This window comes from Vipera berus (assembly GCF_964194415.1).
Source record: "Vipera berus genome assembly, chromosome: 1".
Taxonomy (NCBI): Eukaryota; Metazoa; Chordata; class Lepidosauria; order Squamata; family Viperidae; genus Vipera; species Vipera berus.
In genome coordinates, this window is record NC_138202.1 from 69,199,443 (window position 1) to 69,227,436 (window position 27,994).

The 27,994-nt window shown below is 37.8% G+C and overlaps 1 protein-coding gene across 1 annotated transcript; it reads right to left on the reverse strand.

Annotated features, from left to right (window-relative positions):
• Positions 1-928: 928 nt before the first annotated feature.
• Positions 929-27,357, reverse strand: LOC308678478 (cytosolic phospholipase A2 zeta-like; the record flags this gene model as incomplete). The annotated part of the gene is made up of 20 exons (XM_081345689.1): positions 929-2,394; positions 3,155-3,341; positions 4,415-4,581; positions 4,880-5,074; positions 6,486-6,593; positions 7,463-7,600; positions 7,837-7,951; positions 9,100-9,322; positions 10,792-10,928; positions 11,125-11,260; positions 12,625-12,662; positions 13,014-13,127; positions 13,209-13,378; positions 16,223-16,286; positions 17,103-17,145; positions 18,405-18,445; positions 20,010-20,135; positions 21,835-21,971; positions 24,704-24,776; positions 27,247-27,357. 20 exons carry the CDS (start codon positions 27,355-27,357, stop codon positions 2,156-2,158), a joined length of 2,562 nt encoding a protein of 853 aa, XP_081201815.1. The 3' UTR covers positions 929-2,155.
• Positions 27,358-27,994: the final 637 nt, after the last annotated feature.

Here is a 27,994-nt window from a genome sequence, read left to right on the forward strand (position 1 = left end):
ACATGGTGGCTGTGACTAGGGGGGCTTTCGCCCAGGTTCGCCTGGTGCGTCAGTTGCGGCCCTATCTAAGCCGGGATGATTTATGCACGGTCACTCACGCGCTCGTGACCTCTCGTCTAGACTACTGCAACGCTCTCTACATGGGGCTTCCCTTGAGGACCACCCGGAGGCTCCAACTGGTACAGAATGCAGCCGCGAGAGTTGTGTTGGGAGTCTCCCGATACTCCCATGTCACACCTCTGCTCCGTGAGCTGCATTGGTTACCAGTTGTCTTCCGGGTGAGATTCAAGGTGCTAGTAATGGTGTTTAAAGCCCTACATGGCAGGGGTCCGGAGTACCTTAGGGAACACCTGCTGCCGGCGTCTACTTCCCTCCGCCCTGTGCGTTCCCACAGAGAGGGCCTCCTCAGGGTGCCACCGGTCAGAGAATGTCGACTGGTGGCCCCCAGGGGGAGATCCTTCTCTGTGGGCACCCCGGAGCTATGGAACCAGTTACCGGTTGAGCTCCGGACGGCGCCCGATCTTCGCTCCTTTCGCCGCGATCTGAAAACATACTTGTTCGAGCAAGCCGGCCTGGCCTGAGGGGGGATTGGTGGGGTTTTTACTATTTTTATTGGGGTTTTTAGTATGTATTAACTGTATTTTTTAATTGGGCATGTATTTAATTACCTTTTATCTTTTGTAAATTTCTGTGTTTTATTCTTGCCCTGTACACCGCCCTGAGTCCTTCGGGAGAAGGGCGGTATAGAAATATTAATAAATTAAATTAAATTAAATTAAAATATAATTCACATAATCACACTCCAGAAGTATTTAACACATTGCCCTCAAACCACTTGCGGGATTAAGGCTTCAGAACTGTACAACTCTGACATAAATCCATTGAATGAAAATTCAAGTTCACCAAATGTTCACAACTACAATTGGCACATAAAAAAATAATTTTATTATGTAGAAAAAGTACTGTTTTTGTAACAAAATGAGTAAATCTTTGTGGAAAACATGAAATAAGGCTTCTTATAAAAAGCAAAATCATCAATTCCTGTGATTTCACGAAAAGTGTTAAGATTTCTCTCCCAATGGCTTAAGAATCAATGAATTGCTTAAAGTTAAACTAACCATCTGTAAAGTTACATTTGATAGGATGAATGCTTCTTTAATGATTTCAGTCTTCAAAGAGTACTAATTGTACTCCTTAATCCAACACAAATAACATCACCACAAATCACAACCATAATTTGATTGTTCAGAGTTACACAGAATTTGCTAACCATTAAAACTGCCTTAAACAAAATATATAATAAAGAGTAATGTATGTAATTCAAATAACTTTTTTTTTCTTCTTCCTACTAAAGAATTACTTTCCCCCCCCCCCCCACAGGAAAAATAACAGAAATCCATGCAATCTTCAGCATAGCCTTCATGTTTTCCAAATTTGGTCTTGCCAATCCATTTTCTCTTTGTCCTTACTGGCACACAGTCCCGTACTGGAATCAAATCATTTAGGTTGGTTTGTTCAGATTTAGACTGCAAATTTTTCTTCTCCCCCGCCCTATGTCATATTATTGTTTCGGGAGATGTCTGCCTGTGTAAGAGTGCACACTGAGAGCTAATTTTTTGTAAATAAAGCTTAATACCAAACTAATTCCTTGAAAGTAATAATTTCTGAGATAAATAAATCAAAATAAAATTCTACTCTTTTCTTAATTAAAAAACATAAGCTGCAAAGTTCAGCTAGGAGACTGTCCTTGTCATCTTGGGAGGAGGGGAAGAATATCTTTTGGAAGAACCCATTTCATGTATAAAATCAAAAATAAATTTAATTCAGCATCTAGTTTTCTTCACATTTTGATCATGGGAAGTTCAGGAAACTAGAAACTTTTTCATTAGAGTTTAACTACCAATTCATTAGAAAATAAAACTCTATAGATCACATGGGTAAAGAAATATTCTAGGAGACTTTAAAATAAACTATGGCTGAATAATATACTGTACATCTACCCAGCTGCAACTGACATAGTATGTCTCTGGATTTTCTTAAATATATATAAGGACCCCTTACACCAGTGGAATAAATAAATCTGTAATCTCCATAAAAGGGTATTTTATAAGTTTGTTAAGCCTTCTTAAATCTTCCATAAAATACTGAAATTCCTTCATAATAAGTTTTCAAGGAAGCACTTGGGTCCTGCTTTTTCCTTTCGTTTGCTTAAACCTAGTCGTAAGGCTTTCAAAATAGCATCCATGTTATTAAGGACATTATAGCAATTCAATTGTACAAGTCTGTCAAATTCATTAGCTGTGTAGGTAAAATTAAATGTCCTGTATGGTGAATCTTTTCCTTCAATTTGAAAATCAGCAAAAGTCTTATCCTCTTCTGATTCACGTTCTATTCCTGTAAATAGTGGAGGGAAGAACATATATTCTGTGAGCCTTAAATATTAGCTTTTCTCTGAGAGGTGGCTATTATCAGTGCTTACGTAGATCTATACCTCAATGCACAACCATGTTTACTCCAAGTGGAACAAGACAATGATGTGCCTGATAAAAGCACAATACAAGTACACCTCATTTATAAAACACCCCTGTGAAAAATCTCTTAACATCATTCTTTGTCAGGAAGTAATTTCCCTGTCTCCCATACGTGTTTCTGCTTTATAAAACAAATTTGTTCACAATGTTAAAAGGCACATGGGATAAATTCTGTATAATGTGCAAATATTGCTGCTTTTACAACAGCCTTTCATCACCTCAGTACCCCAAATATTGAACTACAATTTTATTTCCAATCAGCATGCCACAGGGAAGATGGGATCATGCGGGGCTGTAGTGCAATATCAATTGAAAGCTAAAGTTTGGAAAATGTTATTTTGGAACATCTCATTAATTAATTTAAAAAGGTAAATTATGTCATGTCCGACTCTAGGGGGCGGTGTTCATCTCCATTTCTTAACTGAGGGAGACAGCATTGTCCAAAGACGCTTCCATGATCATCTTCTATTCCCGTTTATTCCAGTTCATCCAAATAAACAGCTTTTGATGTTTTGTACAACAAATTTGTTACAATATCAGGGTCTAACTTCAAAATATTCAACCAATCCAGCATTTTGCTGTAATTCATAGCAAGATACATTAAAAATTTTAAGAATTCATACCTGGCATTTTATATTTACGGAATGTATCATTAACCAGAGGGAAGTGAAGGACTATGGGAGCCTTTGGGTTCTCAGCATCCATAAACATATAACATTCCTTAGGACTTTCTTCATCTTCTTTATTAAAAATTATTTGTGGGAAAGGAATGTCTCGTTCTCTACAGTATTTTTCAGTTAACTCCAAGATCTGTAGTCACAGAGTTTTTAAGCAATCATTAGAGGTTTTTTCCCATATCTGACCATAATACCAAGCTAATATCCAAAGAAAGTAATGGGACAGAATTTTTAAAAAGGACTTCAATTTGCCTATTGATAACTATGTGTCCTTTTCACAATCATTTAGCTTCCAAAGTGATGATTTCAATATTAATGACTGTCTGTAAAGAGAACGCAACCAATATTATTCTCCTAAACTACAATATTTATTTTATTTTTATTTTATTTTTATTTTAATCCCATTTATATCCCGCCCTTCTCCGAAGACTCAGGGCGGCTTACAATCTTAGCACAAACCAATGTGCTTAGCAATATAACTAGAATATAAATTATTTTTTGAATACCTCCTATAAATCTAAGCTAGAAAGGAAGCACAAAACAACGGTACACAAAGCTCAACAGTACTGAAGAATAATTTATACTAAAATAAAAGTAATCATAAAAACTGAACATACTTTTCAAATCTGCAATATTCTTAATAAGTTTCATTAAATCATATATTCCTATAAAATATACTGAACTGGCTACATACATTTGTAGTGCTAGAAACATATTTTATGCACCATTTAATATATGAATTTGTACCACATTCAAAATTTGGGCTCCTCTCCAGAAAAGTCTTAATATTTTGGTTTTATGGGACCCAAATTAGAAAAATTAAACTAAAAGTATATTATAAGTAGTATTCATTATAAAAAAGATTAAAATTAGTATGGGCATAATTTATCATCCGTTGCTCCTGATTCTTGTATTATGATTACAGTTTAATAGTGATTTTCAGGTTTTTAAAACAATAAAAATGCTCATCCTATTCCCCCCAAATAAGTGCAATTCAAAATGTTTTATACATACATACATACATACATACATACATACATACATACATATATATACTAACTTTAACCCAACTTAATATATGCATAAAATAAAATTAGCATATTGAAGGAAGTTGGTCTTTGAGATAAAAGTACCATGGGATGGATGTACATTGGAAACACATAGACTAAAGCAAAGAACAATTCACTTTGTACTTATGAGTCTTACCTCAAATGGTGCTTCCCAAGAATAATTAAATGATAAAATCACATCAACATCTCTTTCTGGCTGAATTAGCAATGGAAAGGGAGAATTTATAGAAAAGCCACCATCTACTAAGTAAAGACTCTCTTCCATTGGAGTCAACATGTTAGGAAAAGCATCTAAGTGTGTTTCTGAAAAAAAGCAATATATTTCATTCTTACCAATGAAGTGGCACAAAAACTACAACCCTCTATATAATGAAAAATATTTTAGAACTGAAATTTATTTATATTGGGATGGAGTAACTGGCTAAATTTTAGATCTAATTATCTCATTAATAGGTTGATTTGCCTAATGTGCATGTATTTCATATTTAATTTGAAAACCTTGTGTTATTCAGATTGCTCTCTTCCTCCCATTTATACACACATATCCCAAAACGTAATTTTTACACTACAAACTGACAGAGGCTCACTAATCCAAAATTACCTTTTGAGATGACAAACTTTTTGAAACTAATATAATCTCTGTGGAGGTATAAACCTTGCATGAAATTAAATGTTTCACCAGCAGTTACACGAGACTTGAAGAAGTCCTGGAAAATCTGTAGTAAGGGTCCACCTGGTATAACCAGACGTGTCTTCAACCTCATAGGATCCCGGAAATGGAATCGTCGACTGTCATCTGCAATCACGGACAATACTAAATATGGTTAAACAGTTCAAATCTACTTATTGAATCTACCTTGTGAGATATTAACAGCTTTGGGGTAATCAGGTATTTCAACTATTATGAACACTATTTGAATTTTCTCGTCCTTTATAATGATTTTGGTGAGCAAATCATTTTCTGATCTCATCTGGACGTGGAAGCTTAGCAGACCCTCTAAGCTTGGATCTGATTCCAAGACAAGACTAAAGGCTACTCTGGGATATAAAATCCATATTCCTGGATATCTTACAAACATTTATGCTGAGCTAATGTGAAGATTTTTATGAGGGATTGCAACAACTGGATTTCAGCTGCATCATCCACATAGCAGGGATCAGCAATTTCTGGGTTTATGAAGGCAACATGTTTCCCCAACCAACTTGAGTTGGAATCAAATTTTCAAACTTTTGCCCCAAACATACACAGACATACACACACACACACACACACACACACACACACATATTTTGGCCAGTTGTAAAAAAATAGGAGTAAAAGTCCTCTGGCAGTTAAAATGGGAGGAAAAACATGACCCAAAATTGTAACACCAAAATTCAAAAACAAAAAAGTTCTCCTCAAAAATAGTGAAGAATACACAATGAAAATGTCATGTTTCAGCTATGTATTTGGGAGCATGAGGGGTGGTGAGGGATTTAGAAGTAAAAGGGAGCAGTTTTTCAAGAAAGATATTAAACAAAGAGAAACAAAATTCACGGTTTCATCCCAGCAGTTAAGGCACCAGTTAAGGCTAGAAACCAGGAGTTCTATAGGAGTCCTGCCTTGGGCATGAAAGCCAGCTGGGTACCTTTGGGACAGTCACTCTTTCTCAGCCCACCTCACCTCACAGGGATGTTGTTGTGAGGAAAATAGGAGGAGGAAGGAAGGAGTATTAGGTATGGTCTTGAGTTATTATTGTGTTGAATTATTTATAAAAAATAATAAAGGTAGGATAAAAAATAAATAGTTGTCAGAAAACAAACATGGGAGTAATTATTTAGAATGGCATTTCTGTTTTCAAAATCATAAGCCCAGACTTGCTTAGGTGGGAATAAGCTCCCTTTGGATTACTTGTTAGAAAGGAAGGGTCAGATATGTCATAGGCCAGGGGTAGGCAACCTCGGCTCTTTTATGACTCATGGACTTCAACTCCCAGAATTCCTGACTCAGCATAGCATAGCTGACTCAGGAATTCTGGGAGTTGAAGTCCATGAGTCATAAAAGAGCCGAGGTTACCTACCCCTCTCATAGGCATATATGCCTCCATTCTGCTTGGATCACATCAGCCCATATCCATGGCAAAGTCATGGTTATGGAAAAGTTCATATACCTAAAAAGAAAATCTAGCATTACAGTATTAATTAGTATGCAAATTGGCCTTACTTACCAATTACTTTGACTACATCTCCCAATGATTCCAGAAAGCTGAATCCTGAGCCAACTACCTTCAGACAGACATCGTCCAGACTAGCAGCAAAGGCACTTCCCCACATCCCTATAGAGTTCACAAAACAGGGTTTGAACCTGGGCATGTTATAAGCGGTGCTGTGAACTAGACTTTAATTTAATTTATACATGTCCTTCAGTGGCCTCATGAGTTAGCATGCAAGGTTATAACAGAAAGATTAGAACACATTTGTGCTTTCGGTAATGGACTTTAAAAATACTGTTAATGCCTGACACTAGATGTAACTAGTTGCTTGGTTAATTTAAAAGATTATGTATCCTAGTGTACCATATTTACACTTCAAAAAAATGAAAATTATACTTTCTAAAATATGCTGTACTGTTTATCAGTTAAGAGATAGCAAAGTCTGCCAGTAGCTATTATTATTAAAAGTGAAACATTCAAGCTTTTTAAAAAGTGATATAAAGAATTAGGTTCAATCTGAGATTTACCTCTGACAGCTGTATAATTTTAATACCTTTCCTCAATTTCATTCTCCAAATGTTGGAATTACAACTCTCATCATCTTCACATATTGGACAGCTTTAAAATCAATTAAGAAATACTTTGTGCAAGTTTCACTAGTGCGTGAGATGAAACTTCTACTTCAAATAAATTGTTTTTATTCTCAAACACAGCATCTATTTACCATTCGGGCCATTAGAAACATGTGGCTATTGTTGTGCTCTTATAAAACAATGTGGAATGTAAAAAATGCTCCCTGGTTTAAATTTAGAAGGGTGGATGAAGGTTCATTTATAATAGCTGCTAAAGTGCTAAAAGTATTCAGAGGTTATAGATGGGATTAATTCAGCCTTCAGATTTTAATATCATGCTATTTCCACACATTATACTAGCCCATGGTTTATTTATGTATTTGCCTTTGGATTAAGTACAATAAGCTCTGAAATACATACCCTGCAAATAGCAGATCCTGGGCTCAGGATGCTTCTTAATCAATCGTCCCATGAAAAACTCACTATCAAAATCTTCTGTTCGAATAAAAGCACCATATTTTCGGAATCCAACTTCATATGGTGTGAACTCACACCATTCTAAAAAGAAAAACACCCAGCATAGTGAAAACATTAAGCAAAATCACTGTGTTCCAATTCAATCAAAAAGTCCAGTCTTTACATTCACATGATAATTAGAATAAAGACCACACAACAAGGCCATTCTGCAATATTGTGCAACTGCTGCAAAAGTGCTAATTCTAAAGACATTCTAGATTAGAAGATGAAATCTGCCCCGGATTTTATAAGAAAGAAATACACCTGCCTTATTATACCTGCAAAGTCATCACCACGAACATTGGGCCTCACATTAACAGCTGCATAGATTGGGTAGGGATTCTGCCCATATTTCACAGCTTCCTGTTGGTCAGACAATTTTGACTGGTCTTCCTAAACAAAAGAAATGAATCACAGAATATATCATTTTTGCAGTGACGTTAGAGCTCATATCTTATGCATATATATTAGAAACATGTCTATGGAGATTCTTAGTCATCCAGGTCATGGTTGTCCCAAAGTGGTTTTTCAAGAGGCAACTGGACTTTCTTGTTTTTCTTTGAGGACATTTCGCTTCTCATCCAAGAAGCTTCTTCAGCTCTGTGCATAGATAAATGTCTATGGAGATTCTCAGTCATCCAGGTCATGGTCCCAAAGGTGCTTTTCAAGAGGCAACTGGTGACCTTGAGGACACAGATAAACCTCCAAGTGGCCTCAACAACTCTCTAAAAGAATACAAATGACCAGCCGTCTGCAAGGAATATAAATCCTTCCATTCCCCACCACCCAATCAGAGCTGAAAAAGTTTCTTGGATGAGAAGTGAAATGTCTTCAAAGAAAAACAAGAAAGTCCAGTTGCCTCCTGAAAAAGCACCTTTGGGATATATTAGACACCTACCATCTCAATGAGAGAACAAGACACACCCAATATAATCCTCCTGATTAGATGGCTGTTGTCAAGCATAAAAGATCAAGTCCACACATGAAGGTCCAATTAAAGTGATTTATTGTTAATCATGCCTATGAACAGGACTCTTTTCAATTAACGGTCAACATTTGTTTGGATTTAGATAGAAAACCACAGTTCTCTATGAATATTCCTTTAGATGAAAAAAAAATCTGGAGATTTAGGCTTTGCAATATTCTCTGCATTTATAAGTAAAGCAGCAAAATGTGTCTAATGAAAATCTGCCCTTTTTCAACAGGCAGTTCTCAAAAGAAAGCCTTGTTCCACCTGACTTATTTTATCCTCTTTGGGCATGTAGTGACAATGTCTTGTCTCAAAAGAAGAAACATGCTCCAAGGCAAAAGCTGGGTTTTTTTCCATATTCATGTTCTATATCCTGCCTTCAATCATTTAAATATTCAATTCAGAATTGGATTGATATTTGAGATTAGTACTTTTAAAATAAGCAATTACTAGAATCTCCGTTTGTTTTAGGATTTCAAAGAGAAAAGCGTATTAGTATGGTTCAAGCAAGAACAAATTTGAAGTTCTCTAAGAAGGTAAATAATAAAGATTCCAAATCTACAAGTCTCACCTTCTGTTGCAGGAAGTACTCAACAATGAGGCCCCACAGATCGGTAAAAGATACTTTCCGCCCAGCATTTTCCATAGCATTCAGTTCCTGGAAATAGTACTTCATATGTTCTGAGGAGAATGCTGCTACTTTACTGCTGGATATTTTATCCTGCGCATTGCTGATTGGATCCTTGAGGTCCTTCTGTGACCATTCATGGTCTTGATACAATACTGATAAACACCTACAAAAATGTTGATGACAAATTCAGTACAACAGCATTGAGCTTAACTATTTAATAGATAAAAATAGAAATCCTGGAGATATACAAATGTCTTCTTTAAAAAAAAAACTCGTGAAGAACAATGTCCAAGCTGAAAAACTACTCCTAGGATTCTTAAGAGGAAATAAAATTAATCCAGACAACTATTTTAACTTTTTGTTGGTATACCTATACTTGCTCTGTTTATTATTGAGCTTCTGAAAAACTGTGACATCTCAGACTCAATTTTTACTATGCATTAAAACAATGTCCTTGCCAGGTCTTGTGTATGTTTGATGTTAAGGGATTTTTTATTTTGATTCAGGTCTTTAGCATTAGATGGGTACACTCTGAAACACTGCAGGAAAATGATTTAAGTATAGTTCAAAACCTGTTTCCCAAGTCCAAAACGTCTCATAAGAGGGGGGGAAATCCCCATGTCTTATTGTGGCAGTGAGACTCTTTACATTTTTGGTTTTATTTGAGTTGTTTATACAAGAAGCAGTTTTTCTTGTTTTCTATTTTCTGAATAATAGACAACAAACATGTTTACTTGTTCAGTGGTAAACAGATAGGGTTACAAGACCAAAGATCAAGGTGAGCCTTGCTTTAGACCAGGGCATGGCATGCATCATTTCAAGGCAATTTCATGGGTCTTTTCATCAACCTCTAATTAAATGCTAAGCAATCATATTCTATAGTTGTATTAAGAAGAAAATAGGCTAGGAAAGGCTAACATGAGGTTGACCGCATTATATATTAATGACAGACCTGGGCATTTTACAGCTTGCAGGCAATCCCAGTCTGGCCCATGGCATCGCTGAGAGAGCAATGGTAGCGACAGGGACAGGACAGCAGAGGAGGCGGGATATGTCAGCAGAGGCAGTGGGGCATAGTGGGGGGGAGGGGCAAGGTGGCAGAAGCGGCAGCAGTGGGGACAGGGCAGCAGTAGCAGCCCTTCAAATCAGTCACTGATTCTCAAGTGGCTGTTTGGGAAAATTAATTGCCCATCCCTGATTTATGCCATTTATGGGCTGTTCCAGTCATGCAATCCGGCATGATATATATGGGTACCATATTATCTGTCACACCATTGGCCTCCAAAATGAGAAAATAAAAATAGCAGAATCATTGGAGAATAACCAAATTTCGAAAAATCTGCTTTTTCAAAAGATCTCATAGAGTTGCATATAGATAAGGCATAAAAACAAAGAAAATTAATAACTTTTCCAGACTCAAGGAGAGGTAGACAGTGCAATCCAAAACAGCACATCCAAACAATAGTTAGACAAGAAAAGGAACATTATTTTTGTAAGAATCTATGTTTTTGGATAATTATGTACTTGCTGGAGCAATAGAATGAAACATGATTTTAGCAAATGCTCCAAAGATCAAAGTAATATCTTATTACTATAGTTTCACAATAAGAAATACCTACCATATATACATACCATGTAGAACCAGAAATTCCAGAAAGATATGTAATGGAATCCAGGAGATTTAGCTGCTGAAGACCAAGCAAACTTCCATAAAATGATGACAGTGCTCTTATCCCTCCCCCAGATCCTAGGACTGCTATAACAGGCACCTTAAGGAAAAACAAGAGGGGGGGGAGCTTAAATTGTTATGGAAAAAAAGTCAATAAAGACACCACTTATTAACATACTATGCTAGTATATTTGAAGAATTTTCATAAAATGTAGTATATTTGAGAGTCAGTGTCTCACTTAAACTATGTCTAATTACAAATGAGTATACATACTCATTTTGATTAAGTGACATACCTCATTATTACTGAGGTCCTCTCTCAATTTGAGTATGCTCTTTAGTGCCTTAGATACGATTTTCTTTCTTTTTTCCAAAAATTCTCGCTCTTCTTTACAAAGATCAAAACCAAGACGTACATCAAGATCCTGTGTGCTGGTTTAGAGAATTGTGTTGAAAAGAGGCAAGGAAATGAGAATGTGCATTTTAAAAGTTCATACTCCATGCAATACCACTGGAAAAAAATCTCTCAATTATTTCTCAATTCAGAAAATGGGAGTTATAAATAAAAATTCCTTGTTCCTAAATCCAGCTGATATACAATAGTGAACTGAATCAAGCAATAGTCTGATTTTATACACTCCAATCTAGACCAAATGAAATCATATGAACATTTTTAGTTTACTACTAAAAGAACATCAGTAACAAATATTCCAAGTAACAGCAATACGCATATATTTTCAATATGTTGCAATATATCATTCTAACTTTAAAAATTGGGGGCTGAATCATGGACAAAACTATAAAAAATAAGATTCCATTTTGGATAAGATTCTTAATCAGCAGGTGTAAATAATAAAAGGGAAATAAATTTTGTTGTTAATTAGTAGAAGACAAAAACCCAAAGGCTTAGTTTAAAAATCCTAAAATTAATCATGGCAATGTTCAAAAAGGAGGGGAAAAACAAAGCGAAAAGCATATAGACAGGACATTAGACTGAGAGGGAGAGAGAAAAGAGGGAAGAGAGAAAGGATATCCATTTGTCTATTGAACTATTTATCGATCTAAAGGAAAATATTTTTATCTGACAAGCAAAGAAGTGACATTGGGAGATTTTGTTGCAAAATCTTTAATGTTCAGCTTCAACACAAATACAATTATTATTAGTAGTATTAGTATTATTAATATTAAAGGTAAAGGTTCCCCTGCACATGTGTGCTAGTCGTTTCCAACTCTAGGGGCCGGTGCTCATCTCCGTTTCAAAGCCAAAGAGCCAGCACTTTTCTGAGGACATCTCCGTGGTCATGTGGCTGGCATGATTAGACGCCAAAGGTGCACGGAATGCTGTTACCTTCCCACCGTAGTGGTCCCTATTTTTCTACTTGCATTTTTACGTGCTTTCGAACTGCTAGGTTGGCAGAAGCTGGGATGAGTAACAGGCGCTCTCTCTGTTACGCGGCACTCGGGATTCCACCTGCCAAACTGCCGACCTTCTGATCGACAAGCTCAGTGTCCTAACCCACTGAGCCACCGCATCCCTATTATTAGTATTAGTATTATTTCTTCATTTTCATTTTTTCCCCTATTTATACCTCCTAAGTCAAAGAAAGGTCACTAGGAGTCAAGTGACATTTAAATTATTAGTATTAGTATTATTTAAATGTCACTTGACTCCTAGTGACCTTTCTTTGACTTAGGAGGTATAAATAGAAAAAAATGAAAATGAAGTCCCAGAACAATGTCCAAGGAAATTTTATAAGCCCAAGCTTAAATAAATCTGCAAAGAAGGATTCACTCACATTTCTTCAGCTTTCACCTTTAGATCCACACTTAGTTCCTAAAAGGAAAAACAAAATATTCTGAAAGAGGTTACAAGAAAAAAAACACTGATTCAGTAATTAATTTTACAAAAGACCTTGTTGACCTGGCTTTCCCCCAGAGGCTGGGCCAAAATTTCAACAAACCTCAGCTTACATATGCTTTATGCTGTTGGATATTTTTTTTAAAAAAAATAACCTTTTTATTGATTTTTGTCTGTTCGCTATGTCTTTTTTCCTGTTCCTGTTCACCATCCAGAATATATTGGTTAAGGGGGAAAGTCACATAAATTTGATAAATGAATAAATAAATGAATCGCTGACTAGGTGATGCAATCTATGAAATATTTTATAGTAGAAAAAAATGTTACCTTTCCAAGTGGCACAGTTATATCAACTTCCTTTCCCAGAGGTAGTAAATTCAATGGAACAGTCCCTGATCCAAGAACAGTACTGTGTTCTTCCACTTCAGGACTCACTCCATCCTGAAAACAGACACAGCATATTTCATATGGAAAGCATATTTGTAAGCATCCTAAAAGCTGAATGTGCAATCCATTCCTCACCTGAAGGACTGTAATAGTTCTTTCCAGCTCCACGCTCAATTGTGAGCACATCTGTTTGCCTACGTGAAAGACAAATGGGATCCCACAGGCCTGATCGGGGTTTGACTTGCATGGCTCACTTAACTGTTTCTCATAAGATCCAGGAAGTGAAAGCCTGAACTGACTGCTTTCTAAAAAGACAGTAAGAATATACATATATATATATATATATATATATATATATATATATATATATATATATATATATATATATATATATATATATATATATATATATATATATATATATATATATATATATATATATATATATATATATATATATATATATATATATATATATATATATATATATATATATATGATTGAGAGAAAAAACAGGATTGTCAGACTCCAAAACCAAGACAGACATGCAAAGTTTCTTCTGAGTAGTTTATCGTCCCTCACCTATTGACAGAAATCTTGCCAAACTAAGGCAACTACTTGCATCATTAAAAGACATACTCCAAGAACTTCTAGGGAGGGGCTATCTTGACCTCTTTCTCTCAACCAAACTATCTAAACTTTGTATCTATTGGTCGTCTGGAATGCAGTCCCTCTCTCCTGGGAATCCAGACTACATTCCACCAAATGGAATGAGCCTTGGTGGAGCAGTGGGCTAATGCCTCCTTAAGTAACACCAGCTGCCTGCAATTAGTGCAGGTTCGCATCCCACCAGGCTCAAGGTTGACTCAGCCTTCCATCCTTCCGAGGTAGGTAAAATGAGGACCCAGATTGTTGGGGGCAATAAGCTGACTTTGTAATAATGCCGCTTGGGGGGGGGGGTGAAAGCCCTAATAAGCAGGCATATACATAGAATGAAGGCTACTGCTAAGCACATTTGATTTGTGCTTTAGATTGTAAGCCGCCCTGAGTCTTCGGAGAAGGGCGGGATATAAATGGGATTAAAATAAAAATAAAATAAAATAAAAAAGATAAGACTATAAACCGGAGGGAATCCAAAGAAAGAAGAGCAAAATGGCACACTTTTACTGTCTATTGTATAGCTGAGTTTTTTAATGTAAATTTTATTTGTTTTTATAAGGGTGGGGAGGAAAATGAAGGGATAGGGTATGGGGTTGGGATAGCGGGAAAGTTGGGGGAGGGGTTGGGGTTACCCCCAATTATATTCAATATTTAGCAAATAGCGTATTCTCTGGGTTGATATATACCAATAGAAGTGGTAAGAATAATGATTGATAACAATAGTACATATAGCAAATTATAGTAAACAATGTTAAAATTTCAATCTATAATATTTTTCTTAGTAAAATAAGATCAAAAATAAGTATCACATTCCTTTCTCTCTAATTCGTTTGTCTAGCCATTGATAAAATTTATTCCAAGTTCTATAGTAAACTAACTGATTTTAACCTCTGCTTAATTGACTATAGAATCATAGATGTATGAGTGGAAAGATACCTTGGAGATCACCTAGTCCAGGGGTCAGCAACCTGAAACAGTGAAAGAGCCACTCGGAACCGGTTCCCTCACAAAAGGAAAAACTGGGAGCCGCAAAAAATGTGTGCGCATGCGCGTACATGCGCATATGCGCAGAACAGGGTTTCACTGAAGAGTGGAGCCAAGGTGAGATATACACTGACCCTGCATATTTGAATTGATTGGTTGAAATTTTTTAGTCCCACTTTTTTTTGGGGGGGACTGCACATGGCAGAGGACTGGGAGCCACAGGAGACGGCTGAAAGAGCCGCATGTGGCTCCGGAGCCGCGGGTTGCAGACCTGTGACCTAGTCTAACATTCTGTCCAATGTCTACGCTAATTAATACACACCCCTGACACGTCATTTGGCCTCTGTTTAAACGTTTCCACTGAAAGTGGAATAGGTGTGTGGATCACCTGAGGCAGCATTTTCAACTGGGATTCAACAAAATGTGGCTAGGAGATCTATGAGATTGTAATTTGGGGGGGGGGGATTGAACTTCACACAATGTACAATGCTAGCACTCACAATGCTGGGAATTTTTACATGCCACAACTCAGCTGCTGGCCTGCCACTTTGTAGTTCTTGTAACTGTAAAAAAATTTTACATTCTACAGGAGGTAAGAATTGTATTGCAAAGTATTCGTATTTTTTTGCAATTTTTATGCAGAGGTTTGCTGTGACCTGAATATTATTCCAAGTGTACCTTCAGGGTAAAAACTTTGAGAAAGGCTTCCTGAGGCACCCTGTTACATTATGCAGAACATTAATTCATAAAATATATAACTGACAATTTATTAAATTGAAATGTTCGTTGTGTTTGAATTAAAGAAACAACATTTAAATTTAATTAAATCTGGAAGCTAATTCTGTTAACTTTTCTTTCTAAGAGTATTATAGTCAAGAAACAAATAGCATCACACTTATAAATTTTGAGATTTTCTCTAAAATAAATGGATTATCATCTCTCTTCCATGTTTATATAGCATTTCATTAATTCCTAAATGGTGGAGGAGGGGAAATACATTACCTGGAAAGGGAAGAAAATTCCTGAAGAAGACCACACATCCAGGCAAAATAAAATAGCAAAATAAGTTTATCTCTGTTTTATAGATTGGGGGGAAGAACGACATGATGCAAATTTTAGGGAAGAAATTCATGCAGATTCACCCAGTTACATCATACAAACAAAGAGAAGAAGCCCACCAAAACAAACATAATTTTGATTCAAAAGAAAATTTCACATATCCACAAAACTGAGCACAAGTTGTTTTCTCTTTCTTACACATACTTCTAATTTTCATTCATTCACACCCCTGCTTTCTTTTAGTCTGAGAAAACTATGTAACCAATAAAATTATACTTCCTTTGGTCTGATTCCACTGTTCCTTTTTAAATTCACCTCACTTGAATTTCACTTCATTTAAAGTGCTGCACCTCTATTAATTCACTGAGTTCCTAGATGCAAGCAGAGTAATGAATTATCCATCATAAAATTATGAGGAAAGAGAAAACATAACAAAATAGACCTACCTTGTTCTCTCATCTTTGTATTCTGATCGTTAATTGTCCCTTGCAAGTAAAGGCAAGGATAAGCCTAGATGGAAAGAAATAATCAGGAATAAATATTGGTTTTGGAAACTGGATCTCCGTTCGATTAAGTTCTGGAATAGTTAATGCAGAAAAAAAATAGTTTGAATTGTCATGCTTGGGAATGTAAAGTATGGTACATGTGTTTTTCCACTGGCTAGCTAATTAATTATATTTAAAGATCATTTAAAATAGTGTATACTGTTCTCATGTTTTTTGCACTTCAAAAAATATATAGCTATCAGGCACAGGTAACACAATGCAATGCCTTGCATTTGGAAAAAGCCTACTAAAATAACATTCACTTCAGAGAAAGGCATATTTACCTCTGTGTCTGTATGAAATATAATTCAGTTTGTTGGAAAATTCATTTATAGAGCAATGGTTTTCACCTTGTGTTTTGTGGCAGCTGAGTTTGTTGAGAAGTTTAATGAGGTTACCATTCTAAGTGAACTGACTACTCAAATAAATCATGTCCCAGAGTTTTTTATTAGTACAGAAGTTTTCTAGAACAGAGAAGTCAATCTAGAAGACGTTATATGAAGATATAAAACAACTGGAGAGGATTTTTGGGATCAATTTAATATTCTGTGATACTTTATTAAAATTTCAAGTTTTTCTTTGTTGATGACAATAAATATTCTTACTATGAATTTTATACATTTCAGAGTCCTTGACAAAAAGATTTTAATAGCAGCAGCAGATGAAAAATGCTTTGAATTTGAGAAATATTCTACTTTCAAGACTACAAGCTCTAACTTTACAATGCCACAGTAAATGATAATTATAAAGTATGCACTATTCCAATTTATTAAATACTCACCACCAGGACTCCATTCGTGATAATTTCACCAGGAGGATCAGAACTATGAATACAAAAGTATTACCATGAACAGCAACAAAATATTTTACATTAATTATTCTCTTTCTTTTTGAGCTCTTTAATTTATATCTCAAGATTGCGATAGTTGTTTCCCATGAATGATAACTCCATTAAGTCCCAGCCAGCATACATGACACATTGTAGTCCAAAATTCTAGTCCTTCATTTCCTACAGTTGTTTTGCCATTAACAATTTTTAAAAAATTACAGATATTGCATATTGAGGATCAGCACAAATGAAACCTTAAGATTGTTTTCTATGAATGGACCAATCATCTATTTACTTCTCCTCCAGAAAAAAATAACATGGGGTGGTGGGAGACCCACAAGTCTCAATAGCAATCATATGCTATTTGCAAGCAATTAAGATACTTATTTTTGCCTCCGAAGAGGAAGGAACAGTAGTATTTTTTTCCATTCTTTTCACAGACAAAGTTTTATCTGCACAGGCAACATCAAGGTATATTGTTCATAAGCATTTGTGTCCTATTATTTTACTTTGGCAAACACTGGTTTTTAACTATGCCTGCGTATATCAGGCAGGATTTGCTTCAGCAATCTTTTTTTGGCAAAGATCAAAACAAACACAATTTGTTTCAACAAGGTACTTTGGTTTGATAATAGGAGCTTCTTCTGCACAGAAACTATTCCTATCCAATAAAGCAGACATGTCAAACACAAGGCCCGGGGGCCGGATCCAGCCTGCAAAGTGGTTTCATGTGGCCCGCGAAGCCATCCTGGAAACAGTGAGGGAAAGGCCCTGGCCCAGAGACCCTCCTTCTGCCAGAGACCCTCAGATCTATCCCACTCCTGCCCAGGCCCCCATAGGCACCCTTGATGCGAATGATGTAGAGCTGGCCATGCCCACCCAGTAGGCCATACGCACTGTAGCCACGCCCACCCAGTAGGCCACGCCCACCCTGGCCATACCCCACCCGGCCCCTTGAGGGCAACCGCAATGCTGATGCGGCCCTCAATGAAATTGAGTTTGACACCCCTGCAATAAAGCAACACATCTGTCTTTCTGTTTTCAAGTGTGGCATCACTTCACAATTCTGTTTTATAAAGGTTGTGTGCTTAATTAAGCACCTTTTGGGGATGAGGGGAAACCATAGGAGACTTTTAAAAACCTCAAAATATATTAGTCCTACTCATCTTTTAGATGCAAGTCTTAAATGAATTTATTAGAGGACCTAAATCTAGAACTCTAGATTATGTGACTAGAAAATAAAACAGTCCTTACCTTTTCTCCATAAAAAATTCTACATCCAATTCTTCCTTATCCTGGAGATAAATAGGTATTAAATTAATATATTATCTGTGAGCATCATCATCATCATCATTATCATTATCATTATCATTATCATTATTATTATTATTAAATTAAGGAGTAGACACAATTCAGAACATATTTGTATAATTTTCACAGGCTGCTCTGATCCAAACATTACAATAAATTTGACAAAATAAGGTTTCAGTAAAAAACATTCCAGCAGAAGTTTCAATTGTCTGCCAAATACTGTATATTGTACATCATCAATTGCAAAGTTAATAAAAAGTGCAAATAAACTTGACATAATAAGGGAGGTGTTGTTTCCAGTTTTATATTCCTTGAAAATTAAGTCAACCCAAGAGCTACCAACAATAGAGAGATTAGAAAAAAATCTGTAGGGCTCCATAATTTCTAAACAATTATTATTATTATTATTGTTATTGTTATTGTTATTGTTATTGTTATTATTATTTCAATTTGTATATCACCCTATTCCCGAAGGACTCAGGGCGGTTTACAGGGCAAAATTTAAAAACAATACAGTATAAAATTAAGTTAAAATTAATTTAAATTAAATATGGCCCCAAGAATTAAAATCCCAATTTAAGATCATTAAAACCCCTCAGTCCAGGCCTGATAGCTCAAAGAGCCAGGTTTTTAGGTCCCGGCGAAATGAACGAAGGTCAGGGGCAATCCAGAGTTCTGTTGGCAATTGGTTCCATAGGGCAGGTGCGCCCACAGAGAACGCCCTCCCCCTGGGGACCGCCAGTCGACAATCCTTGACCGGAGGTATCCTGAGGAGGCCCTCCCTGTGGGAGTGCACAGGACAATGGGAAATTGACACTGGCAGCAGGTGCTCCCTCAGGTAATCTGGGCCCATGCCATTTAGGGCTTTATAGGTCATCACCAGCACCTTGAATCTCACCCGGAGGACAACTGGAAGCCAATGCAGCTCGCGGAAAAGGGGTGTTACATGGGAGTATCAGGAAACTCCCATCACAACTTGCGCGGCTGCATCCTGTACCAGCTGAAGCCTCCGTGTGGTCCTCAAGGGCAGCCCCATGTAAAGAGCATTGCAGTAGTCTAGCCAGGAGGTCACGAGCGCATGGGTGACTGTGCGTAGGGCATCTCGGTCCAAATAGGGCCGCAACTAGCGCACCAGGTGAACCTGGGCAAAAGCCCCCCTGGTCACGGCTCCTATATGATCTTCCAAACTGAGCCGTGAATCCAGGAGGACACCCAAGTTGCGAGCCCTATCAACCGGGGGTAACACCTCACCCCCCATAGTTAACGATGGAAAAACTTGGTTAGTCCGAGATGCCGGTATGCACAGCCACTCAGTCTTGGCAGGATTGAGACAATGCAAATGAACATCCAAATTGAGAGATCCCATTCAGTTCTTCAAGCATCAAAACTCATCAAAAATTACATTATTCAGCTATAGATTGCTCCCTGCAACAGGAGGAAGACAGTTAATGCAATGATATTCTTTATTTATGTCCAATGTAAGTATTCAGAAGCAAAAACAAGTTTAAACCTGACTTCTTAATGCACGGAGCAACCAAAACAACTAACTTCTTTTAGCTTGAAAGTGTTTTTCAGTGAATGGCCGGCCTGAATCCCTGTAACATCAAACACGACAGAAGTAAGCTCATCACTTATAAGAACATCTTCATCAAACAGTCTCAGTTCAAGCGTGTTCTAAAAAAAAACAGGAAAAAGACAAAAGGTAACAAGTAGAGAAAGAATTAAGTACAGTATGATGCTCCATGAAAAAAAAAGTAAATGCTTTGTTTTAAAAATATACGAATTACCAGTTTTACTTACTCCATTATAGTTTTGGGCTTTTTAATAGAACAGATTTCAATATGCCATTCCACTCCACAGAAACAGAATTTGATAAGTAAGAGTGGATAAAAATAAGAAAATAATTAAATCATAATTGTTGCACTTCTGCATTGCAGGTCATACTTAGAAGTAGGCAAGCATTCCTATATTAACTGTATGGCAAGTTGATTATCCGCAGTAAGGTATGTTTAAAGAGATGAACTAGGCAAGTCATTCTTTGGAAAACTTTTTATTTTTTCTGGTTTGTAGCAAAATTTGAAGTTTTATTTTATCATGATGGACTATGATGCTATCAGAATGTGAACTTAAATGTGTGTTAAATAACTTTTCTGTTAATTTTTTTCTAAAAGACACACAATATACTATAAATTCTTCTCCTTTGTTTAATTCTAGGTGGTTTTACACTTATGTAAGGTGGGTTTGCATTTATGTTAGGTGGTTTTGCACTTATGTAAGGTGGTTTTGCTCTTGGACTTAGATGAAAGAAGAAATCATTAGGCTAATAGAAGACATAGCATTATATTACAATTAATGATGTAATCAATGGGTGACCAAGGTCTGCCTAGTTTTACAGACAGTATAACAAAAACTAGCTAGCTTCAGAAAAACTGGATCATGCTAACCTGACAATAAAAATATATTGAGTATAGTCTAATGCTGGATAAAAACATGTAATAAAATTAATTATAAAAGATTATTAAAAAGATCTAAAACGTTTATTTATGTTTCTGGCGAATCCCCAATGCTGCTGCACAGAATCTAGCCACCTGTGCTGTGATCACTGCCTGCTCCTCCTTAAGCAGCCACTGGAGATAAATACTTTCCGAATTACCAGGATACCTATCAATTATGGGGAGGATATGGTTATTCCGAATAGCTCGATAGAAGGAAAATTGAAGGAGTATGTGTCCAATGGTCTCCACCTCTCCTGAGCCACAGGAGCAGAGCCGTTCAGCCAATGGTATCTTTTTATACTTGCCGTACAGGACAGCCAATGGAAACTCATGGCACTGTGCAAGTGAGAATGCTTTCCGGTGGTTTACTGACTCCAACTGACTAAGATACCTGACAGGTGTAACCATGTATCTAATAGAATCTAGAGCCAGAAACAGCAGAGCTATATCTAAGTCCACTTGCCTCTCGATGTCCTTTACCCTTTGATGCAAGGTTTGTTTTGCTTGGTCATAGTCCAGTTTGAGAGTTGAGGCTGACAAGGCAAATTAGGCAAATAAGAGATTGCAAATAGTGTATGTAACACAGGATTAATTTTGCCAGGATAAACAGGCAAAATTCTGATTCTGATTCTCTTTCTTCTGATTTTAAGAACAGCTCTGACTTAAGTGTCTGACTTAGTTATAATAACTCATGACAGGCACCAAGAGTAACTTTGTAGTAGAAAAATGAACGTGAGAAACAGTCATAAGAGACCAAAGTCAGAGGAGTGTATTGGAGCTTACTGACTTATGATTTGCTATTAGGACTTTTTGGGTTTCCAAAAATGTAAGTTTTTTCTTGCTACTTATTGTTGCATTTCAAGAGTGGAATCCTTTACTTTGACTGCATCGTGTATCCTGTACTGAAAAGTTTCATTCCATTCCGGATTGCTACAGTTGTCAATAACTCGAGTTTGATAAACAAGAGGTGATGCAGTTGGCAGACTCAATTCCACGTAACAGTCAGCTTTGGACACTAAATGGAAAGAACAGATATGGACAGGTTTGTTAAATTAGGAAAGTCATCCACTTTTACATTTGGTCCTTCCTAACTTGTACAATCCCATTTTAAATAACTTGCAGCCACATTCTATTTGTGAATGATTTATTTATTTTATTTTATTAGATTTATATACCGCCCTTTCCCGAAGGACTCAGGGCGGTTTACAGGGTATTTAAAATCAAACCAATACAAAATACAAAAGTTAAAAAACTATTAAAAAGATTAAATTATCCCTAAAAATAAAAACCCCAGTTAAAAATTCTCAGCCTGGGCCAGAGAGCTCAAAGAGCCAGGTCTTCAGGTCCCGGCGGAATGAACGAAGGTCAGGGGCAGTCCTAAGCTCCACGGGCAGCTGGTTTCCAGAGGGCAGGCTCACCCACAGAGAAGGCCCTTCCCCTGGGTGTTATCCGCCGGCAATCTTTTACCGGCGGCACCCTGAGAAGACACTCCCTGTGTGAGCGCACTGGACGAAGGGAACTTGATGCTAGCAGCAGGTGTTCCCTCAAATATCCCGGACCCAAGCCATTCAGGGCTTTATAGGTCATCACCAGCACCTTGAATCTCACCCGGAGGGCAACCGGAAGCCAATGCAGCTCGCAGAATAGAGGTGTTACATGGGAGTATCGGGAAACCCCCATCACAACTCACGCGGCCGCATTCTGCACCAGTTGAAGCCTCCGAGTGGTCCTCAAGGGCAGCCCCATGTAGAGAGCGTTGCAGTAGTCTAAACGGGAGGTCACGAGTGCATGAGTGACTGTGCGTAGGGCATCTCGGTCCAGGTAGGGTCGCAACTGGCGCACCAGGCAAACGTGGGCAAAAGCCCCCCTGGTCACGGCTCCTATATGGTCTTCAAAATTGAGCCGTGAGTCCAGGAGGACGCCCAAGTTGCGAGCCCTATCAACGAATGATGCTTAAGTAGATGGTGATTCAATTCTCATTAATTTCTATATCACACTTTCTGGATTTTGTTCAATTTAGATGAAAGTTTAGTTTTCAAATCATGTAAGATTATCTTTTTCTAGAGCTAGAAAAGGAGAGAACTCTACTTATCTCCTGCTTCTAGTGGATCTTTCAAAAGTTTTAAATCCATCTTTTTTCCCCTTCAGCTGTATTCTACTGACATTTGAAAATAATTCTCCTTAAATAAGCATGGATTATATTATCACTAAAAAATTATCACTAAAATTATCACTCATAATTTTAGTTCCCTGCTTTTGCTACTGCTTTTCATTAGTATTAAACTTGTTTTTATGCTTTCTGTATATTCTAGGCCACAGTGAGATGAGGAATTTTCTTAAAGATTTAAAATATATTCTTTGAAATTCTCATTGTTAGTAATCAAATACAAATATCTTCTGATACTGCGACTCTGTTACAGAAAAAATACCTCTAATTATCATTTATTCACCATGGCTTATACTGAACATCAGACAAAGGCATATTCAAGTAATCAAACTTATATAAAGCACATTTACATTTTTTTTGTTTTTTACCTATTCACTTTATTCTGTATTTAGGTACATTTGTGGAATATTTAAATGTCAGATTATTCTTACAGGAAAGAGCATAGCTTAAAAAAAAAATTTTAAAAAAAAGTATACAATGTGTGAACATCCTAAAAGAAAAGAAAGACCATAGCCAGCCCCCTCATCATTATTGGGAAAAAGAATTCTCTGTATAGGACTTCCACTTCTTTCTAAAAGGTAAAGATAAAGATAGCCTTGAGCCAGGCTGACTCTTGGTGATTACACCATATTCAAGTTCCAGACTACATTTAGGGGAGAATAACCATGCTTAGGGACGCGGTGGCTCAGTGGGTTAGGACGCTGAGCTTGTCGATCAGAAGGTCGGCAGTTTGGCGGGTCGAATCCCGAGTGCCGCGTAACAGAGTGAGCACCTGTTACTCGTCCCAGCTTCTGCCAACCTAGCAGTTCGAAAGCACGTAAAAATGCAAGTAGAAAAATAGGGACCACTCCGGTGGGAAGGTAACAGCGCTCCGTGCGCCTCTGGCGTCTAGTCATGCCGGCCACATGACCACGAAGACGTCCTCGGACAAGCGCTGGCTCTTCGGCTTTGAAACGGAGATGAGCACCGGCCCCTAGAGTTGGAAACGACTAGCACGCATGTGCGGGGGAACCTTTACCTTTACCTTTACCTTTTTAACCATGCTTAATCCTGTACAAGGTATCCGATGTCCTTTATGTTCAACCAACTCTCAGACTAAAAATGCTTCCCTATTCCTATACTATACTTCAGATCTTATGCCAAAAGAAAGCTTTCAGAGCAAATATAGACTATCAAACAAACAAAGAGCCAGTTTGGTTGTAGTGGTTAAGGAAACTGGGAGACTATGACTTCTAATCCTGCCTTGGCCACAAAGCCAGCTGGGTAAATGTAGGCCAGTCACTTTTGCAATTAGCAGGAAATTAAAAACTGATTCAAAGATACACACACACACACACACACACACACACACACACACATGGGCAAACATGGAACACCTCTTAATCCTTCTTAAAAAAGCTTCACCCTTTCCTGAGGTCACACAACAGCTGTGAAATCCCAGGAAAATGCTTATCCCTTACTATTAGTTATAACTCAGACTACTGTTTTAAGGAACTGTTCATCACGTGTCGGTTGGTTTTCTACTAAATGTATTATAAAGGTGCATCCAAATGAGAAAGCAAACATCTCCAGATACTTACATAAATCTGTTCCCTTAATGTTCCTGGCTCTGAGGACTTTTACAGTGAGATTGTAATAAGGCTGCTTTTCCCGCTGCAAAAATAATTCATCCAAATATTAACATGCAAGGGCTACTATATCTGGTGACCTTAATTATCTTAACGACCTCTCTGTAGAAAACAACACACATGGCAATATCAACCCCTTGCTATTTTTACCTACTACCATCAGAAGTTTAAACTCATGCTGAGCAGAAATAGATCAAGTGTGTACACATCCTTCAAAGGTTTCTAAAATCCAGTTATTTAAATTCCCAGGCAAGGAAATCTATATGGTATATAATAGTCATGAACATTTACTTTCCTGTCACTAAATCTATTTATATTTTCCCATATCTATTTTTCTTCTCTCAAGAATTTGCTGCAGCAGGTAACGATATCTTGCCAGATTTAAGTAATCCCCTCCACCCCCATAAAGGTAAGAATAGTTGGACCACATTGATATCAGGATGGGCAGGGCTTTTTTTCTCATAGAACTCTCGGAACGGAGTTCCGGCACCTTTTTTGGATGGAACCTTGTAGGGTAGGCAAGGCGGGTTGTATGACATGTGTGAGTTCCGGCACCTTTTTGTTTTACAAAAAAAGCACTGAGGATGGGAGAATTTGAAACTAGACAGGAACATTGAAAAAGTCACTGGCAAACCAGTCCTATATTGCTGTTAAGAAAACTTCAAGGATACTTCCATTCATACAATCGTTGAAAGTCAATCTCAAGCTAAGGAACACTTTGCCATTTATATATATTGATTAGTTATAATGAAAGTTATGATTAGTCAACCATTTTACCGAATCAAAACTGAATGATACCAGATATGGTAGATGGAAATCTTTCCATTGTTTTTGTAAAGTTTTTATGATCCTGGGCAAGGTTTGAAAAAAGATAAGCCTCCTTACCCCAATTTGATGTTTCAATTATTGGGAATACCAAATACACCAAGGCCCCCTTTTGGTGTCCACCCATCCACTGAGAAGAATAGTGATGACACTGGCCAAACTGGCAGGCCAGCAGCAATTTATGTTGGAATCTGCCTTAAAAACTATTGGTTAGTAGTAGCTTTCATTGAAGTCAGCATAAAAAAAGGAAATTTATACTGACCATTATGAATTATGAAGGATTATGAAGCTACCCAATTTATCTAACAAAAACTATGCTGGGCACAAAATGAAGTATTCACAGTACACAGGTTGTAAATATGAACAAGTAGTGCTGTAGGAAGACTCCAAGCCAGGTTTGGACACGCTGACTTCAACAGCAGTCATCATGCAAAACATGTATCAGATGTAATTCTTCAGAAGTATTTCTAAATTCTAAAGATGCAACCTTTAGATGTAAAGGTTACACCTTTAGAATGTTTGCTTCTCAAGATGTGATCTTTAGGAGCAAACAAAACCTGATCAACTAAAGAAGCAACCAATCTCTTTGGGGTGAAGAGTCGCTCACCTAAAATGGGGAGTGGGATTAGCCCAATTTCTTCAAGGCTCAACCCTTGGCTAAGAAAATTCAGTGGTGAAAAAAGTAAGGTTCTACATTTAGGCAGGAAAAATCAAATGCACAGGTATAGTATAGGTGGTGCCTTGCTCAATAGTAGTAACTGTGAGAGGGATCTTGGAGTCCTAGTAGACAATCACTTCAATATGAGCAGTGTGCTGCAGCTGCCAAAAAAGCCAACACATTGCTAGGCTGCATTAACAGAGGGATAGAATCAAGACCAAGTGAAGTACTAATTCCACTTTACAATGCTTTGGTAAGGCCACACCTGGAATACTGCATCCAGTTTTGGTCACCACGATGTAAAAAAGATGTTGTGACTCTAGAAAGGGTACAGAGAAGAGCAACAAAGATGATTGGGGGACTGGAGGCTAAAACATATAAGGAACAGTTGCTGGAATTGTGTATGTCTAGTTTAATGAAGTGAAGGACTAGGGGTGACATTATAGCAGTGTTCCAATATCTCAGGGGCTGCCACAAAGAAGAGGGAGTCAAGCTATTCTCCAAAGCACCTGAAGGCAAGACAAGAAGCAACAGATGGAAACTAGTCAAAGAGAGACACAACCTAGAACAAAGGAGAAACTTCCTGACAGTTAGAACAACTAACCAGTGGAACAACCTGCCTCCAGAAATGGTGAATGCTCCAACACTGGAAATGGTAAAGGGTTTCCTGCCTGAGCAGGGGGTTGGACTAGATGACCTCCAAGGTCCCTTCCAACATTATTATTATTATTGATCAAGGTGAGTTCGAGACCGACTGCGTTATAATCCATTCTCCCATATGTTAATAAAAAAATCTTTGCTTACACCTAAACCTAAAGGCTGATTGCCTTTCTCTCGAGCTACCTCAGTTTTATGCGCTTCCTTCGATTTAAAAAAAAAAGGCGAAGGCTTTCGGTGGGGGGGGGGGAGAGAAGAAAAAAAAAGGAAGAAGATTGACGCGGCCGCCAACTTCTTACACCCGTGCGGACTTCTGCTTGGGAAAAGCTGCCCGTCGCTTCCCAGCCCACATTACCCGCCAGTGATAGAGGCCAGTTTCTTTCCTTTCCTTCCCTTCGAGGAGGGCTGCGGCCACGAGGGGCAACATTCGGGGCGACAGCCGGCCCGACAGCGTTTGGCGGAACATGACGAGCTTTGGGTCGTCTCCGTCTTCGGGAGCTGCGATTAACTCGCTCCACTTGGCGGCCGGACTCCAGGCACGGACAGGTGGGAGGCGGGGGATGGGGCGTGGTTTCGGAGCAGAGCAAGTGCGGGTCTGGCCGAGGCGCTCGGCTTCGGCGGGGAAGCGCGCGGAAAGAGGGAGCGCGGCGGGAGGCCCCTTTCACTTTCTCGCCTCTCGGGTAAAGCCTGTTCCTCCAGTTTGGGCAACTTTCGTTAGTAGCGGCGGTGTTTCACCTTTCCTGAAAAACAGCCACCTCCCCGGAAGTTGGGATTCGTGAGCGCCGTGAGATAATAATTCAAGATGACAGGAGCGTTTGCAGCGTTTGCGAGATGTTATCGTAGGCACACGCACGAACGCCCGCACACGAAGAAGAATGCCATTTATTTATTTATTTATTCATTCATTCAATCAATCAATCAATCTTTCCAAACTTCCCGGATCAACAGATTCTGAACGGAACGTTGTACAATGCGCCATCAATAAATCGCAGCATCAATCGTCATTTATTTATTTATTTATTTTAATTCCATTTATATCCCGCCCTTCTCCGAAGACTCAGGGTGGCTTACAAGCTTAGCAGTAGCCTTCATTCTATTTATAT